General features: G+C 37.8%; 1 protein-coding gene across 1 annotated transcript; it reads left to right on the top strand.

Moving 5' to 3' along the window:
- The first annotated feature begins 220 nt into the window (after positions 1 to 220).
- LOC145332194 (serine/threonine-protein kinase LATS1-like) lies at positions 221 to 20,298 on the top strand. The gene is made up of 15 exons (XM_080177152.1): positions 221 to 359; positions 9,678 to 9,787; positions 9,971 to 10,130; positions 10,546 to 10,879; positions 11,201 to 11,294; positions 11,914 to 12,231; positions 12,707 to 12,788; positions 13,131 to 13,267; positions 13,845 to 13,981; positions 14,567 to 14,691; positions 15,320 to 15,405; positions 15,817 to 15,915; positions 16,546 to 16,643; positions 17,820 to 17,963; positions 18,476 to 20,298. Exons 2-15 carry the CDS (start codon positions 9,764 to 9,766, stop codon positions 19,308 to 19,310), a joined length of 2,673 nt encoding a protein of 890 aa, XP_080033278.1. The 5' UTR covers positions 221 to 359; positions 9,678 to 9,763; the 3' UTR covers positions 19,311 to 20,298.
- The last annotated feature ends 139 nt before the right edge of the window (positions 20,299 to 20,437 follow it).

The following is a 20,437-nucleotide window of genomic DNA, read 5'->3' on the forward strand; positions in this document are numbered from 1 at the left end:
TTGTATATGGCCTAATATTGAAATCTGAGTACTTTCATGGTATCTTATGATTTAAATTATAGGTATCTGATTTAATATTTGTATTTCATTATGATAGACATACTAAGTCAAGATTATTTTCAATAATTCAATGTTCTCTGTTCTGTTCATATTAGCTTTTTTACCTTAGTTAATAGCTTTATTTTTTATTTTTTGCCCCACCCCCCTTATTTAGCCGGGGATTCCATGCAGAATAGACAACCCTTGAATTTGTAACCATCAACTATCAATATGAGAACACAATATTTTTACTAGGCGAAGTCCTGGATTTAGTAATTATCCTTTTGTTCAAGTTGGCGGAGGAACGGTTACTCCTGTAGGTAAGCAATCTTCATTTTCTTAATAATCGTCTTTATGGCGGTTTCCCTCAAATTGCTGAGTAAAGGGGGATGTGGAAAATAACCATTTGGGCAGGGGGGGGGGGTTTACTCGAGAACCCTTAGAGCTAGAGGGAGCTAATTTTGGATATAAGCTTCTATGGGGCCAAAGTTACTTTTAAAATTATCGTCGACCCCCCACCCCCCCCCCAAATTTTTTTTTTTTTTTGGGGGGGGGGCGGGTGAATTATACTATAGGATGTTTCTCATAAACGACTTGAGATAAATGGAGCAAACCTTGGGATACAAGTTTTGTAGGCCTATATTTGATTTTAGAATTATCGTTGACCACCCACCCACCCCAAAACCCCTAATTTGGGGGGGGGGGGGGGCGGGTGAATTATACTATAGGGTGTTTCTCATAAACGACTTGAGATAAATGGAGCAAACCTTAGGATACAAGTTTTGTAGGCCTATATTTGATTTTAGAATTTTCGTTGACCACCCACCCACCCTAAAAACCCCTAATTTGGGGGGGGGGGGGGCGGGTGAATTATACTATAGGGTGTTTCTCATAAACGACTTGAGATAAATGGAGCAAACCTTAGGATACAAGTTTTGTAGGCCTATATTTGATTTTATAAATATCGTTGACCACCCACTCATCCCCAAACCCCTAATCTTTTTTTGGGGGGGGGGGGGGGCGGGTGGATTATACTATAGGGTGTTTCTCATAAACGACTTGCAGCAATTTTATTTTGGGTGCTACTCCCTTAGTTTTAGAGATAATTGGATGAAATCTTTTGGGCTGGGTCACTAATTACCCCAACTATTGGTATCTTTAAAAAAACGGCTGCGAGACCACCGCTCCCGCCGCCCGCCGCCATTTACCGCCGCCACCAAAAATATTTTTTTTATTGCATTTCTCGCTGAATTAGGTAATTTGGAATCATTTGAGACCATGTTATTTTTTTCTAAAATTTTTCGCCTTACAAGCAACCCTGCGGGGGATTAAGTCATTTTTTTCAAATTCTCGAAAAAAATAACATGGTCTCAAATGATTCCAAATTGCCTAATTCGGCGAGAAATGCAATAAAATTTTTTTTTTTGTGGCAGCTGTAAACGGCTGCGGGCAGCGGGAGCGGCGGTCCCGCCGCCGTTTTTTTTAAAAGATACCAATAGTTGGGGTAATTAGTGACCCAGCCCAAAAGATTTCATCCAATTATCTCTAAAACTAAGGGAGAAGCACCCAAAATAAAAGTCGAAACAAAATTGTAAGTAAAGTGGGGGGGGGGGGGGAAATGTGGTGACTCGTCACACGACATACAAGCAATTTTATTTTGGGTGCTACGACCTTAGTTTTAGAGATAATTGGATGAAATCTTTTGGGCTGGGTCACTAATTACCCCAACTACTGGTATCTTTAAAAAAAACGGCTGCGTGACCGCCGCTCCCGCCGCCATTTACCGCCGCCACCAAAAAAATTTTTTTTTATTGCATTTCTCGCCGAATTAGGCAATTTGGAATCATTTGAGACCATGTTATTTTTTTCAAAAATTTTTCGCCTTACAAGCAACACTGGGGGATTTAGTCATTTTTTTCAAATTCTCGAAAAAAATAACATGGTCTCAAATGATTCCAAATTGCCTAATTCAGCGAGAAATGCAATAAAAAAATTTTTTTGTGGCAGCTGTAAACGGCGGCGGGCGGCGGGAGCGGTGGTCCCGCCGCCGTTTTTTTTAAAAGATACCAATAGTTGGGGTAATTAGTGACGCAGCCCAAAAGATTTCATCCAATTATCTCTAAAACTAAGGGAGTAGCACCCAAAATAAAAGTCGAAACAAAATTGTAAGTAAAGGGGGGGGGGGGAATGTGGTGACTCGTCACACGACATACCAGCAATTTTATTTTGGGTGCTACGACCTTAGTTTAAGAGATAATTGGATGAAATCTTTTGGGCTGGGTCACTAATTACCCCAACTACTGGTATCTTTAAAAAAAAACGGCTGCGAGACCGCCGCTCCCGCCGCCCGCCGCCATTTACCGCCGCCACCAAAAAAATTTTTTTTATTGCATTTCTCGCTGAATTAGGCAATTTGGAATCATTTGAGACCATGTTATTTTTTTTAAAAAATTTTCGCCTTACAAGCAACCCTGCAGGGGATTTAGTCATTTTTTTCAAATTCTCGAAAAAAATAATATGGTCTCAAATGATTCCAAATTGCCTAATTCGGCGAGAAATGCAATAAAAATTTTTTTTGTGGCGGCTGTAAACGGCTGTGGGCGGCGGGAGCGGCGGTCCCGCCGCCGTTTTTTTTTTAAAGATACCAATAGTTGGGGTAATTAGTGACCCAGCCCAAAAGATTTCATCCAATTATCTCTAAAACTAAGGGAGTAGCACCCAAAATAAAAGTCGAAACAAAATTGTAAGTAAAGGGGGGGGGGGAAATGTGGTGACTTGTCACACGACATACCAGCAATTTTATTTTGGGTGCTACGACCTTAGTTTTAGAGATAATTGGATGAAATCTTTTGGGCTGGGTAACTAATTACCCCAACTACTGGTATCTTTAAAAAAAACGGCTGCGAGACCGCCGCTCCCGCCGCCCGCCGCCACCAAAAAAAATTTTTTTATTGCATTTCTCGCTGAATTAGGCAATTTGGAATCATTTGAGACCATGTTATTTTTTTCAAAAATTTTTCGCCTTACAAGCAACCCTGCGGGGGATTTAGTCATTTTTTTCAAATTCTCGAAAAAAATAACATGGTCTCGAATGATTCCAAATTGCCTAATTCAGCGAGAAATGCAATAAAAATTTTTTTTTTTGTGGCGGCTGTAAACGGCGGCGGGAGCGGCGGTCCTGCCGCCGTTTTTTTTTTAAAGATACCATTAGTTTGGGTAATTTGTGACCCAGCCCAAAAGATTTCATCCAATTATCTCTAAAACTAAGGGAGTAGCACCCAAAATAAAAGTCGAAACAAAATTGTAAGTAAAAGGGGGGGGGGGGGGGAAATGTGGTGACTCGTCACACGACATACCAGCAATTTTATTTTGGGTGCTACGACCTTAGTTTTAGAGATAATTGGATGAAATCTTTTGGGCTGGGTCACTAATTACCCAAACTACTGGTATATTTAAATAAAACGGCTGCGAGACCGCCGCTCCCGCCGCCCGCCGCCATTTACCGCCGCCACCAAAAAAAATTTTTTTTATTGCATTTCTCGCTGAATTAGGCAATTTGGAATCATTTGAGACCATGTTATTTTTTAAAAAAAATTTTCGCCTTACAAGCAACCCTGTAGGGGATTTAGTCATTTTTTTCAAATTCTCGAAAAAAATAATATGGTCTCAAATGATTCCAAATTGCCTAATTCGGCGAGAAATGCAATAAAAATTTTTTTTTATTGTGGCGGCTGTAAACGGCTGTGGGCGGCGGGAGCGGCGGTCCCGCCGCCGTTTTTTTTAAAAGATACCAATAGTTGGGGTAATTAGTGACCCAGCCCAAAAGATTTCACCCAATTATCTCTAAAACTAAGGGAGTAGCACCCAAAATAAAAGTCGAAACAAAATTGTAAGTAAAGGGGGGGGGGGAAATGTGGTGACTTGTCACACAACATACCAGCAATTTTATTTTGGGTGCTACGACCTTAGTTTTAGAGAAAATTGGATGAAATCTTTTGGGCTGGGTCACTAATTACCCCAACTACTGGTATCTTTAAAAAAAACTGCTGTGTGACCGCCGCTCCTGCCGCCATTTACCGCCGCCACCAAAAAATTTTTTTTATTGCATTTCTCGCCGAATTAGGCAATTTGGAATTATTTGAGACCATGTTATTTTTTTCAAAAATTTTTCGCCTTACAAGCAACCCTGTGGGGGATTTAGTCATTTTTTTCAAATTCTCAAAAAAAATAACATGGTCTCAAATGATTCCAAATTGCCTAATTCAGCGAGAAATGCAATAAAATTTTTTTTTTTTGTGGCGGCTGTAAACGGCGGCGGGCGGCGGGAGCGGCGGTCCCGCCGCCGTTTTTTTAAAAGATACCAATAGTTGGGGTAATTAGTGACCCAGCCCAAAAGATTTCATCCAATTATCTCTAAAACTAAGGGAGTAGCACCCAAAATAAAAGTCGAAACAAAATTGTGAGTAAAGGGGGGGGGGAAATGTGGTGACTCGTCACACGACATACCAGCAATTTTATTTTGGGTGCTACGACCTTAGTTTTAGAGATAATTGGATGAAATCTTTTGGGCTGGGTCACTAATTACCCCAACTACTGGTATCTTTAAAAAAAACGGCTGCGTGACCGCCGCTCCCGCCGCCCCCCGCTATTTACCGCCGCCACCAAAAAAAAATTTTATTGCATTTCTCGCCGAATTAGGCAATTTGGAATCATTTGAGACCATGTTATTTTTTTCAAAATTTTTCACCTTCCAAGCAACCCTGCGGGGGATTTAGTCATTTTTTTCAAATTCTCAAAAAAAATAACAAGGTCTCAAATGATTCCAAATTGCCTAATTCGGCGAGAAATGCAATAAAAAAAAATTTTTTGGTGGCAGCTGTAAACGGCGGCGGGCGGCGGGAGCGGCGGTCCCGCCGCCGTTTTTTTTAAAAGATACCAATAGTTGGGGTAATTAGTGACCCAGCCCAAAAGATTTCATCCATTTATCTCTAAAACTAAGGGAGTAGCACCCAAAATAAAAGTCGAAACAAAATTGTAAGTAAAGGGGGGGGGGGGGGGAAATGTGGTGACTTGTCACATGACATACCAGCAATTTTATTTTGGGTGCTACTCCCTTAGTTTTAGAGATAATTGGATGAAATCTTTTGGGCTGGGTCACTAATTACCCCAACTATTGGTATCTTTAAAAACAACGGCGGCGGGACCGCCGCTCCCGCCGCCCGTCGCCATTTACCGCCGCCACCAAAAAAAAAATGTTTATTGCATTTCTCGCCGAATTAGGCAATTAGGAATCATTTGAGACCATGTTATTTTTTTCAAGAATTTGAAAAAAATGACTAAATCCCCCGCAGGGTTGCTTGTAAGGCAAAAAATTTTCGAAAAAAATAACATGGTCTCAAATGATTCCAAATTGCCTAATGCGGCGAGAAATGCAATAAAAAAATTTTTTTGTGGCGGCGGTAAATGGAGGGGGGCGGCGGGAGCGGCGGTCACGCAGCCGTTTTTTTTAAAGATACCAGTAGTTGGGGTAATTAGATTTCATCCAATTATCTCTAAAACTAAGGTCGTAGCACCCAAAATAAAATTGCTGGTATGTCGTGTGACGAGTCACCACATTTCCCCCCCCCCCCCCCCCTTTACTTACAATTTTGTTTCGACTTTTATTTTGGGTGCTACTCCCTTAGTTTTAGAGATAATTGGATGAAATCTTTTGGGCTGGGTCACTAATTACCCCAACTAGTGGTATCTTTTAAAAAAAACGGCGGCGGGACCGCCGCTCCCGCCGCCCGCAGCCGTTTACAGCCGCCACACAAAAAAAAAAAATTTATTGCATTTCTCGCCGAATTAGGCAATTCGGAATCATTTGAGACCATGTTATTTTTTTCGAGAATTTGAAAAAAATGACTAAATCCCCCGCAGGGTTGCTTGTAAGGCGAAAAATTTTAGAAAAAAATAACATGGTCTCAAATGATTCCAAATTGCCTAATTCATCGAGAAATGCAATAAAAAAATTTTTTTGGTGGCGGCGGGCGGCGGGAGCGGCGGTCTCGCAGCCGTTTTTTTTAAAGATACCAGTAGTTGGGGTAATTAGTGACCCAGCCCATTTCATCCAATTATCTCTAAAACTAAGGTCGTAGCACCCAAAATAAAATTGCTGGTATGTCGTGTGACGAGTCACCACATTTCCCCCCCCCCTTTACTTACAATTTTGTTTCGACTTTTATCTTGGGTGCTACTCCCTTAGTTTTAGAGATAATTGGATGAAATCTTTTGGGCTGGGTCATTAATTACCCCAACTATTGGTATCTTTTAAAAAAAACGGCGGCGGGACCGCTGCTCCCGCCGCCCGCCGCCGTTTACAGCCGCCACAAAAAAAAAATTTTTTATTGCATTTCTCGCCGAATTAGGCAATTTGGAATCATTTGAGACCATGTTATTTTTTTCGAGAATTTGAAAAAAATGACTAAATCCCCCACAGGGTTGCTTGTAAGGCGAAAAATTGCATTTCTCGCTGAATTAGACAATTTGGAATCATTTGAGACCATGTTATTTTTTTCTAAAATTTTTTGCCTTACAAGCAACCCTGCGGGGGATTAAGTCATTTTTTTCAAATTCTCGAAAAAAATAACATGGTCTCAAATGATTCCAAATTTGCCTAATTCGGCGAGAAATCCAATTAAAAATTTTTTTTTGGTGGCGGCGGGAGCGGCGGTTACGCAGCCGTTTTTTTTAAAGATACCAGTAGTTAGGGTAATTAGTGACCCAGCCCAAAAGATTCCATCCAATTATCTCTAAAACTAAGGTCGTAGCACCCAAAATAAAATTGCTGGTATGTCGTGTGACGAGTCACCACATTTCCCCCCCCCCTTTACTTACAATTTTGTTTCGACTTTTATTTTGGGTGCTACTCCCTTAGTTTTAGAGATAATTGGATGAAATCTTTTGGGCTGGGCCACTAATTACCCCAACTAGTGGTATCTTTTAAAAAAAACGGCGGCGGGACCGCCGCTCCCGCCGCCCGCAGCCGTTTACAGCCGCGAAAAATTTTTGAAAAAAATAACATGGTACAAGCAACCCTGCGGGGGATTAAGTCATTTTTTTCAAATTCTCGAAAAAAATAACATGGTCTCAAATGATTCCAAATTGCCTAATTCAGCGAGAAATGCAATAAAAAATTTTTTTTTGGTGGCGGCGGTAAATGGCGGCGGGCGGCGGTCTCGCAGCCGTTTTTTTTTAAAGATACCAGTAGTTGGGGTAATTAGTGACCCAGCCCAAAAGATTTCATCCAATTATCTCTAAAACTAAGGTCGTAGCACCCAAAATAAAATTGCTGGTATGTCGTGTGACGAGTCGCCACATTTCCCCCCCCCCTTTACTTACAATTTTGTTTCGACTTTTATCTTGGGTGCTACTCCCTTAGTTTTAGAGATAATTGGGTGAAATCTTTTGGGCCGTTTACAGCCGCCACAAAAAAAATTTTTATTGCATTTCTCGCTGAATTAGGCAATTTGGAATCATTTGAGACCATGTTATTTTTTTCGAAAATTTGAAAAAAATGACTAAATCCCCCACAGGGTTGCTTGTAAGGCGAAAAATTGCATTTCTCGCTGAATTAGACAATTTGGAATCATTTGAGACCATGTTATTTTTTTCTAAAATTTTTTGCCTTACAAGCAACCCTGCAGGGGATTAAGTCATTTTTTCAAATTCTCGAAAAAAATAACATGGTCTCAAATGATTCCAAATTTGCCTAATTCGGCGAGAAATGCAATAAAAAAATTTTTTTTGGTGGCGGCGGTAAATGGCGGCGGGCGGCAGGAGCGGCGGTCAGGCAGCCGTTTTTTTTAAAGATACCAGTAGTTAGGGTAATTAGTGACCCAGCCCAAAAGATTTCATCCAATTATCTCTAAAACTAAGGTCGTAGCACCCAAAATAAAATTGCTGGTATGTCGTGTGACGAGTCACCACATTCCCCCCCCCCCCTTTACTTACAATTTTGTTTCGACTTTTATTTTGGGTGCTACTCCCTTAGTTTTAGAGATAATTGGATGAAATCTTTTGGGCTGGGTCACTAATTACCCCAACTATTGGTATCTTTTTTAAAAAAACGGCGGCGGGACCGCCGCTCCCGCCGCCCGCAGCCGTTTACAGCCGCCATAAAAAAAAAATTTTTATTGCATTTCTCGCCGAATTAGGCAATTTGGAATCATTTTAGACCATGTTATTTTTTTCGAGAATTTGAAAAAAAAATGACTAAATCCCCCGCAAGGTTGCTTGTAAGGCGAAAAATTTTAGAAAAAAATAACATGGTCTCAAATGATTCCAAATTGCCTAATTCAGCGAGAAATGCAATAAAAAAATTTTTTTGGTGGGGGCGGTAAATGGCGGCGGGCGGCGGGAGCGGCGGTCTCGCAGCCGTTTTTTTAAAGATACCAATAGTTGGGATAATTAGTGACCCAGCCCAAAAGATTTCATCCAATTATCTCTAAAACTAAGGGAGTAGCACCCAAAATAAAATTGCTGCAAGTCGTTTATGAGAAACACCCTATAGTATAATCCACCCGCCCCCCCTCCCCCCAAAAAAATTAGGGGTTTGGGGGTGAGTGGGTGGTCAACGATAAATATAAAATCAAATATAGGCCTACAAAACTTGTATCCTAAGGTTTGCTCCATTTATCTCAAGTCGTTTATGAGAAACACCCTATAGTATAATTCACCCGCCCCCCCCCCCCCAAATTAGGGGTTTTGGGGTGGTAGGGTGGTCAACGAAAATTCTAAAATCAAATATAGGCCTACAAAACTTGTATCCTAAGGTTTGCTCCATTTATCTCGAGTCGTTTATGAGAAACACCCTATAGTATAATTCACCCGCCCCCCCCCCCCCCCAAATTAGGGGTTTTTGGGGTGGGTGGGTGGTCAACGAAAATTCTAAAATCAAATATAGGCCTACAAAACTTGTATCCTAAGGTTTGCTCCATTTATCTCAAGTCGTTTATGAGAAACACCCTATAGTATAATTCACCCGCCCCCCCCCCCCCAAAATTAGGGGTTTTGGGGTGGGTGGGTGGTCAACGATAATTCTAAAATCAAATATAGGCCTACAAAACTTGTATCCCAAGGTTTGCTCCATTTATCTCAAGTCGTTTATGAGAAACATCCTATAGTATAATTCACCCGCCCCCCCCCCCCAAAAAAAAAAAAAATTTGGGGGGGGGGTGGGGGGTCGACGATAATTTTAAAAGTAACTTTGGCCCCATAGAAGCTTATATCCAAAATTAGCTCCCTCTAGCTCTAAGGGTTCTCGAGTAAACCCCCCCCCCCTGCCCAAATGGTTATTTTCCACATCCCCCTTTAAAAACACCACCCCCTTTTTTTGTAATAAATTGAAAATACAAGGGTTGGTTAGTTTTTCGTTTGATTGATTTTAAGGTTAGGTTAAGTTATGTTGAGTGGTAGCCCCGCTACTTTGCCTTAATCGGACTTTCTAAAAAGCTTAAGGCAAAACAGTTAGGTGTCTTACAAAAATATTTTCTCGGAGACTTTATTTACTTTTAATTTATACTTAAATATAATATAGGGGTTTATTATATGTTTTTTTTCTCCAAACTTTTCGTAGATTTTTACTTTTGTTTTTTTAGGTGGACCCCAAATAGGTGGTTCGTCTAGGTCCAGTTCCCAGCAGGCTTGGATAGCCAGACAGGCCAAGACACACTCGCCAATCTTTATGCAGTCTGTTAAATCTACCCAGGTATAGTTATTTAGACGGATTTTAGACAGAAATTCTACATTTTACATTTGTTTTTGTTTTGTTTTACACATAAAAGTTGACTAGGTAGTACTTTTTACTTTAGACGAGATACAACTAATCTGTCATTGATTTGTCATTGTATCTTTATTGGCTCATATGTACTAAAAGATTCCCTGTTTTCAGGTTCAAAAGCCAGTGTTACAGACAGCCTGTGCCCCCGAGGACTTGAACAGCAGCGTGGCAACAATTCCCACGGGCATTGCCAGCAGTGTCCAGTTGCCGATGGTGCAGCGAGGCACTGCCGTGGCAACAACCAATATTGTCAGCGCTGGCGTTGTTACGGGTAAATGAAAATCAGTAGTTTTTCCTCAAAGTGCCTAGTCAAGAGTTTTATATTAGGTTAGGTTACTTTGGCTACAAGGCAGCCACGGAGGTTTAGATTACCGCAGGTATAGGCATAGCGGCAGGGTTATGGCCCCCATCAGGAATTAGGCATTAAAAATGAAATCTTACCTGCCTTATTTTAATTTATTTCCAAAGAAGGGCGGATGGTCCTGTGCTCGATAAGCACTTTGAGAGAAAGTGTCAATCTTTAACTTGTACTGTATGATTAATGATTAATATCATCATACACGTAACATTTATATTACAAAATGTATAAAAACAGTACAATACTTTTGTCTCTAAAATAATTCTTTGCAATAGGTAGGTATATTGAGACTTTTTTTCTAATATAATATAACCTAACTCATTTTCAGGTGTAGCCACAGGTGTCCCCGTGACCAACAACTCGCTAACCCCGCAGATGCCTCCCCCCAGCTATGCCCAATCTATCCAACACAAGGTGAACAGTCAGCCCGGCACCCCCATACCCATGTCCCCGATGTCGCCCATCATGATGTCGCCCTCTCCACTCCCAAACTCCGACCCGCCCTCCTATAATACATCTATTCAAGCGAAGCAAATTGCGGCAGCCGCCGCCCGCCAGCAGGCTATGTCGCCCATGCAATTAGGCGGGGCTGGATCTCCGGTTCCAGGTGCTGGCGGGGGCGATATGATGCCCCCACCCCCTTATCCGTCGACTGCAGTTCAAGGGATGTAATGTATATATTTTATGTTTTGGTAACGAGGGTTTTCCTAACATTAAAGTGATTTAAATGTGAATTTAGACACTTGCTTACCTAATAATTTTAATGATTTTTATATATTAGTGCTTTCCATTAAAGTGCCTAACGAGCATTGACCCCCCCCCCCCCGTTAACCTTTTGTTTTTGAAATAAATTGAAATAAATTGAAATAAATTGGTTTAGATTTTTTTCTTAAAGCCTTACCTCTGCGGGGAGTCCTAACTCTGAAAAATCAACATTTAAAAAAACTTTACCTACCTATACACAATACAACATGTATAACAATAGGGAATGGCCGAGTAATGTCACCTGGAGACGAGGGGCTAGTGGTTGCTCAACCTGTCCTGACTAGGGCCTCACCTGTTATCAACACTGCAAAGGTAAATTATGATTTTGATTTTTGGCAGGGACAATGAATCAAATTTTTCTAAGTGAAAATTGCCCACACTCCTCTTACCTCTTTCCTTTTCTTACCGACTTCTCTTTAATTAAGGCACTAGTTTTACGCCATCACTACGCCATACAAATATTAAACCAAATTTTCAGCAATTTTAAATTGGATTAATTTGCTGGCTTTTAGGAAACATTTAATTGTGTCTTTTAGTTTGTTATTTCTTTTAATTTATTTTTCATATAAAATATAAATTACCTAAGCTAGGTAAAAATATTCTTTCCCTCTAAAATGGTATATTTTTACAGCCCCGAAATGTCAAAAAATATTTTTCACATCTAAACTTATCTACATGTAACATTAAACTAATACATTTTAAGGTTCACTTATCCAAGTCCAATGAGCCATATCTTAGGATATTTCTATAGAATTTTGTGTGTGTGTTAATAGCCATTGTTCCTTAATGTATGGACCTAAGAAGTCATGGAGTAGGACGAGTCACTTTTGTATAGCCATCAAGCTTCACGTTTAAGTACATTATGACTTAATCCCAAATATGGCGATGTCCCAAATAATTAAAATTATAGAATTTTAATTGTTTATTCAAGGTTGTTCCTGCAAGCAACGCCAACCTAGTCCACCACGACTCCGTAATAGCCGCCCAGTCTTCCGTTGTTGGCAAACTACCGCTCACCCGCAAAGCATCACCCATGCAGCTGCCGCCGCCAAATGAGACCGCCGAACAGCAGCGGATGCGGGCGAGCTCTACCGGCTCGGCGGGAAGTAGTGGCAATAATAGTAACAGTGGCCGCAATAAATTGCTTCAGCAGCCGCCGCCAAATTCGCGGGATAATGCTAGTCCGGTTTCTTATGTGTCAACTGCCAGTAGTGGTTCTAATAACAATAATAATAATAACATTCAACAGGTAAATAAAAGCAATAAAGTTTTATTACAAAAAAAACAAAAAAAAATTGTCCAAATTTCTGTTGTATTTTAACGTTTATTTTAAGTAATTTAACCTTTCAACGTCACGTTATAACTTTTTTTCATAGTTTTTTTTCTTTGGCATGACGATATCTTATTTATCATACTTTTTAAGTATCTATGAGGTTAGTAAATTGTATTAGGAATCCTAAATATTAAATTCACTAAAACCACTACCTAGGACCCTAGGTATTAAGATGAATAATAAAACCCGTTTGTGTTCAATATCAAAGAAGCTCTCTAGACATAAAACAAGTGATAACACAAAAGAAGTAGATACATACTACTTTTATTACCAAAATAATTTACAGTTATATTTAATCCTTAGGTAAAAAGTATTTATTTTTCTGTTTGTAGAATGATTGTTAACATAACATTTTTCTTGATACACTAATAATGTTTATTTGTTGTTCCAGTCTTCCCATCTAAATGCTGAAGAATCCTACCACATTTCCCAACAACAACATCACCAACATCTTGCTTCAACAGCTACCACAGGTATTTTATTCTTTAACCATTTGTCCTTTTTCATTCACATTTTGTTTTATGAATGATTATTATCAACAAACATAAAAGTTAACATGGGTGACAACATTCATACCATGTTGTTCTAGGAATCATTATTCCAAAAATTAGATGGATAGGATTATTATATCATACAAAAATAGCTGTTTCCCAAATCGTACCTAACTGTTAAATAATGAACCAATGAACAGGAGAATTCTAGCATATTTATATTTAAGGACTGTTAGGGACGGACCGAACCTAATTATAAAAAGCTTCACTTGTAGAAATGTTCTTATTTTTTGGACAAAATGAATAAAGAATTGAATTATTTAGTTATGAGCCCAACCGGGGATAGTCATACAACCACTGGAAATGAAATGCCACCCCCTACATCCACTGGACCTTACAAAACCACCCATCACACATCCCCAATCCCTGAAAGGAAAACTTATTCTAAAGAGAAAGAGGAGGTGAGATATCCTATCTATCTATTCATTTCTTACATGCATTTCTATCTATCTATATTTATATTACATAACTGTTCTTTATAAATCCACCCATCACACATCCTTAATTCCTGAAAGGAAAACTTACTCTAAAGAGAAAGAGGAGGTGAGATATCCTATCTATCTATGCATTTCTTACATGCATTTCTATCTATCTATATTTATATTACATAACTGTTCCCTATAAATCCACCCATCTAATATCCCCAATCTGTGAAAGAAAAACTTACTCTAAAGAGAAAGAAGGGGTGAGATATTCTATCTATCTATTTATTCATCCATATCTCAATATTACATAGCTGGACCACCCATCAAATAACCCCTATCCTTAAAAAGAAAACCTATTCTGAAAAGGAAAAGGAGATGTGGTATAATATTATCTGTTCATCAATCTTTAAACTTATTTGTTGCCTTAAAAATATTTGATTTTAATATTCAACAGCCAAATAGGATTTCTACTTTTCAATCCATCTAACTATCCATCTAATTATCTCCTTTATCTTCTAACTAATAGTATATAATAACCTATCTAACTATCTAGGTGAGATTAGAGTCTAAGATTCGTAACTGTCCCCCTCAGGCCTATAAATTCTACATGGAGCAGCATATTGAGAATGTTATTAAAAGCTCCGAGGATAGAAAAAAGAGAAGGATGCAACTTGAAAAAGAAATGCTCAAGTAAGATTTAATTAACTAAAATGATAAAATCGAAGCAGAAAAATGTTTTACTTATAACATTCGATTCAATAATTGAGATACTTACCTACTTATATAGTTAATACCTACCTATTAACAAAGATTTTTACCCATCTTTTTAGAAACATCAATTCTTTTTTTAAATATCTTGATAAACTAGGTACCTACACATAAAAAATGATTTTTAAATTGAGTTTTAAGTATTTATACTGAGATTTCTAGCTAATATGTAAATTAACATAAACCCAGGGGTGTATAATCTGCACAAGATTCCTTTATTCCCCTGCTGCAAAGTACTTTATTTTTTCCACCTAGTTGTTTTCCTCAAAAATGGAAAAAAATTTCAGTAGATACTCTTTTATTTTATTCATATTTTTAACCCTTCCTTCATATTTTTCTAGTTTTTTTTTCACTAGGTAGGTACTGTAACTTTTTTTCATTTTTCCGCTCCCATACATTTTTCATCAAACCCGCCGCCCCCCCCCCTATAGGTATCCCATGCAGAATAAATACCCCTGCATAAACCCACTCATGAAACGTCCCCAATAAGAAATCAATTTGTTTTAGAATAAGCTTGGACGAAGAGGCCAAAGAGCAGATGAGGAAAATGTTGTGCCAAAAAGAATCAAACCACCTGAGAGTTAAAAGATCCAAGATGGACAAGAAAATGTTCAAGAAATTGAAAACCATAGGTAGTTTATTAGAAAAGATTAGCTTCAAATCAGCATTATTCAACAACTTAATAAAAATGTAAATAGTCGTAATTGCAGCATTTTTTTTTTGCAGCAAATACAACCTTTTTTTTTATTTTACTTCCTTTGTTTGTTATTCCAAGGTTGAATTAAAATACTTACCTACAAAACATTGACATTGAAAATACAACGTATATTTTAAGATTTTTTACTTTAATATCCTTAAAACCTCACCAAAATCTGTAAGAAAATAAACCGTAACTTTTGTGTTTATTGGCGGATTTTTAAAATTTAGTAGGATAGATATGCAATGAAAATGTATTAGAACTCTACATTAATTTACTATATGAAAGTAGTAAGGCTTACATATATGAAGCTTAAGATTTCAAGAACTACTGAACTGAGGAATCATTTTTAGGGGAGCTTCTTATATGTCCCGTGATAGTTTTAGGCTTTTTTTATTTTTAGATTAAAGCCTTTGTATGGTTTTATGCTATTTACATATTTTACTATCCCCGTCTAACGTTCCTTTGTATACAGATCGTCTAGATGCTTGGGGCGCAGGCGCAAGTTTATCAAAAAGTAGTAAGATTGTTATTGTACTATAACCTATAAACATTTTTCATAGGTATTGGAGCATTTGGCGAGGTGGCTCTAGTCAGAAAAGTTGACTCCAGGCAGCTATGTGCAATGAAAACTTTGAGGAAATCTGAGGTAAGTTTTTATTCTTGTTGATTTGTATAGCGGAAAAGCTGGAGGCGTTATAGTTAAAGTTTTGCTCATTTGAATTATATCTATATGGTTTGCTCAGTTAGGCTAAGTGTTAAAAATAGTTAGTTTAGGTTAGCCCCACACAGTGGTTAAGCCACCGCAAGGTTTAGGCGTCCTGCAAGGGCTAGAAGCTTGGGTGTAGCTAGCGGATACAATTCCGTGTATTCCAATGGTATGATATTTATCTTGATATTTTTTTACTTCAATTTTATGTAACTTTAGCTTTAAGTTTCATGCTTGTGCAATCTTCAGATAGATAATAATAACATAAGATTTTTTACAAAGGAATTACCTACCTAGATGATTTTTTCAAAATATTTTAGAAGATTTTTTAACACAATATTTTATTTTTAGGTATTAAAAAGAAATCAAGTAGCCCATGTGAAAGCAGAAAGAGATATCCTAGCTGAAGCAGAGTGTGAATGGGTAGTCAAACTTTATTATTCTTTCCAGGTAACATGAATAAGCTTTTATTTATCACAAGTGGTCACGTCCCTAAAGGCCTCTAGGGGCAATTGTGTCAAGGGTTGAGAGGAGTAGACCCTCTTCTACTTAAGTTGAAAATAACATATTTTAAATATAATCTTTGAACGGCGCGGCGGAAGTGATTTTTTCTATGGTGTATTACGCTTGAAAGAGATGGGGTGCCCTCCAATAAAATATTGTTAAGCCTTCCCTGGACCTATAAGAAGCTTCACAGTAAAGGAAACCCATTTCGGATTAGCCGTTCGTATCACGCACTCACAGACAGATGTCAAACATCCTCTTACTTTTAAATAAGCATAACTTAACAAGTATGACTAACTACATTAATCAAAGAAATCAAACAACAGGACACACAAACATTATTTATTAAGCACTAGGTATTAATACTAAGAAATTTGAGTTTCTAAAGAAATCTGAATAAATAGAAGATGTAAATAATATGTTTATTTCTTGTAAAATTGCCTAAAATGCTCAGCATGTAAGTATATAAAGTATTAACCTTAAATATAGAGATGCTTCGTCTAAAATATCGTGCCAAGCACTTAATAATGGGCATAGTTGTAGAGCCAAATCCTTAATTAATTTTTAACCTTTTAGGACCGAGACAATCTGTACTTTGTTATGGAATATATTCCTGGCGGAGATTTGATGTCTTTGCTGATAAAGTTTGGAATCTTCAGTGAAACACTTGCCAGGTAACATTGGCTTCGAAACTGATCAATGTCCGTTGGATTAGAACCGGTTCTCAGCCATACAGAAAAATTATGTTTGGCATCGTATTACAGGCAATTTTCCACGAATATTAAAACAAATATGAAATATAAACAATTTTTTTAGCCCAAGTCTTCTGATATTGGGGTTAACAAAACTGGTTTTAATGTGTATGTATGTAGCCTTGATTCTCTGAAGTTAGGATTCAGATGCACCAGGAGATTGGAGGGGAGAATCCTTTGACCAATCCTAGATTGGTAAGCTTCGCGCACAGCTGAGTTACATCACAAGCTGACCCGCAATTCTCGTGGAAGCTACTCAATTATTACATCACCCTCTGGCCTAGAGTTTTGGCAGATGTTCCATATTAAGCCACCCTAATTAATGGCACTCTCATATGAATGAGGAGCATGGACGAGGGAAAGCACGATTACACTTCTTACAAATCTCCCTCCTTACAACCTAAGGGCATCACAGGGAAGGTTGCGTGATTATATTATGACAAATTGCAACAGCATTTGTCATCCAAGTGCAATATCTATGAGGGGACTTGAACTCGGATTTTTCCCAACCACAGCGTAGTGCGCTAACCACTACTCTATAGGACACCCTACTGGTTTTAATCTAATATTTGTCTGGAAGCTGTCTGTAATACGATGCGATAAAAAACTATCACAATTTATCATATTCAAGCTGTGTATTCTTTTAAATGTAGTTTCTTCCTATCAAAAGAAAAGCCATAATTAAAACGTCCACTTGCATCTTATTCCTGTACTGTACAGTACATGGAAGTGTGCATAGTAGGGAGATCAGTGTGTGAGTGGTTAAAGCACTCGCTGACAGTTCTTCGGGTATATGGTTCGAGTCTACTTACAACATCACAAACTTGGGATGAATTGATTCCCCTTGGTTTCCCTCAAAGTACCTACTAGAGCACGGAATCCCCCCCTTTTTTTGTTTGTTTATTACCTAAGGTGATTATATGGGTAATGTGTAGACCCTCAAGGTTAGGGAAAGCACCAAATTCAGCTTACTTTTTACTGTTATGTTTCCTTCATTCTCTTTTTTTTATTGCCACTGAACATTTTTCTATAACTTTTGTAAATCCTTGTTTATTTTTAAGGAAAGTTTTTCATAATTGCTAAACTCAATTAATTTAGGTTTTACATATCCGAGCTGGTGTGTGCTATAGAGAGTGTTCACAAGATGGGATTTATCCACAGGGACATCAAGCCTGACAATATTCTAATAGATGCTAGAGGACATATCAAACTTACGGATTTCGGGTTGTGTACTGGCTTTAGGTAAGATATATGATAAATTTGCTTGCGATAGAAATATAGATAGTCAGATAATTGTTTTATAAAAGTAACAGAATGTCTCAGTGTTTGTTTCATAGGACATCGCAATTATTTTTATCTATAGGTATAGTAGGTATTCCTTTTTTGCAGATGGTTACAGAATAATATGTTACGGAAATTTTTTAAAATAAATTCAAATTAATTTTTAAAATAAATCCACTTAATGTTTAGAACTATAGGTAGCTATAATTTGTGTGAAATTTCATCACCCTATAATATAAAGTAGCAAAGGTATTTGTCTGTAGCTTAAGATTACGATAACTACTGAACCGATTGAGTTCTCCATTTTAGGGAAGTTTCATAAAGGTCCTTCCTGGGATGGTTTTAGTTTAGTTTGCTACTAGATTAAAGTTTTGGAATGGTTTTAGGATATTTATGCCCCTTCTTAAAAAGAGCCAGGTGCTTAGAGCATAGCCTCTAGTTTGAAATAATATATTATAAATTATTTTTCTTAGGTGGACACACAACTCCAAATATTACCAGAACAATGACCTTATGGGCGGGCACAGCCGGCAGGACTCCATGGATCCTGGCAACCTTGACCTGGATTCTGGCCGCTGCAGCTGCCCCAGCTCAAACAACTCCTTGAAACCGCTGGAACGGCGGCGGAAACGAGAACACGCCAGGTGCCAAGCCCACAGTCTTGTCGGAACGCCAAATTATATCGCCCCCGAAGTATTGCTACGATTGGGCTATACCCAGCTGTGCGATTGGTGGAGTTTAGGCGTTATCATGTATGAAATGTTAGTTGGACAGCCGCCGTTTTTGGCCAACACGCCGGCGGAGACCCAATACAAAGTTATCCACTGGCAGGAGTATATGATTGTCCCGCGGTCGGCGGGCGTTAGCCCCGAGGCGACAGATTTAATCCTTGCACTGTGTACTTCACCGGAACGGCGGTTAGGCACGCGCGGCGCGGATGAAATTAAGAAGCACGCCTTTTTCAACAGTGTGGATTTCACATCGCACCTGCGCATGCGCGAAGCGCCCCACAAACCGCAGATCATGTTCGACACTGACACGTCAAATTTCGACCCCATAGATCCGGACAAGCTGCGCAATGATGATGATAAGAGTGATAGCGACCGGGACGACAATAATCGGGACTATCACGGATTTTACGAATTCACGTTTCGAAGATTTTTTGACGATGCCGGGCATCCGTACATTACTACGCCTATGTCAGGGGGCGGGGGCAATGGCGGTAATGGGAGTGGCAACACCGCTGGCAATAGTTTCTCAAGATCTACGGATGATAACGAAAATCCCTCCGGTCCTGTTTATGTATAGAGATGAAATACCTACAGTTTTAGTTAATTTAATTAAAATCTTTAACACCTAATTAAATTAGGGTGAAAATTATTATCAAAGGCCAGTGCTAATAATCATATATTCTACAAGAGATAACAAAATAAAATCCGTCCAGATTTGAAATTAAATGTGTTAGAAAAACAAACATTTATAATATAAATATAGTGCCCTTATTTTAGTTTAATTAATACAAGTGATAAGAAATATATATTTTCTTTTATATAGGCGAATCTTATTATTCTATATACATATAAAAATGAACTATTATTAATTTTATACTTTATTCTACAACGGCTGTGAATTTATTCAAACTAACTTTATATAAAAAATCTTGTTTTAAAAGAACTTTTTGTTGCTTAGCAGATAAATAAAAAAATCATTAATACCTATTAGGTTTAAATAAGTAAAACACATACCTACCAATTTTGTTTTTAAGATAACTTATTTAATGTAATTTTTAAAAAACAACTTTTTCTAAACATAAGACAGACATAGATTTAATCAATATGAATTATGCTAAGTTTGGGACAAATTAGAATTGAAAGCTTGGGGTTTTTTTTCAGGGAGGGAGGATATATTGGACTATAAATTACACTGGTACCCAAAGCTTTATGAACTTTCGTTAAATTAAAAACTGTTGGCACTTTAATTAAATCTTGATCGGTTTGTTCCATCAATAATTTACATTTGCTTGTTATAATTGTAGACAACATCAATTTATTGTCCATTGTCTAACCCCTGTATAAAAACTAAAAAGTTGGACAAATTTAGGGTGAACGAAATAGAAATCATAACATGATTCGTATTGATTAAAATTCTTCTAAACAACTTTTTATAAAATAAACAAGAACAAAAAATATTTTGATATACTTGATGTAAAAGATTGTTATATATTGTTGTATTATAATAAGTAACAACGTGGCAGCAATAACTGTTTTTGTAAATATATTATTAGTTATTATCAAAACAAGTATTAGTGTTTATTCAACTATATGTTTCATTAGTATTTTGTAAGAGGCTGCTTTGAATTTTTTGAGGAAATCTTAATTAACCCCATTAGATCAATTTGTCATAATTTTTTTTACAACTTTTATAAAACACATAAC

This window comes from Acartia tonsa, chromosome 11, assembly GCF_053477335.1.
Source record: "Acartia tonsa isolate MP-2025a chromosome 11, ASM5347733v1, whole genome shotgun sequence".
NCBI classification, from domain to species: Eukaryota; Metazoa; Arthropoda; class Copepoda; order Calanoida; family Acartiidae; genus Acartia; species Acartia tonsa.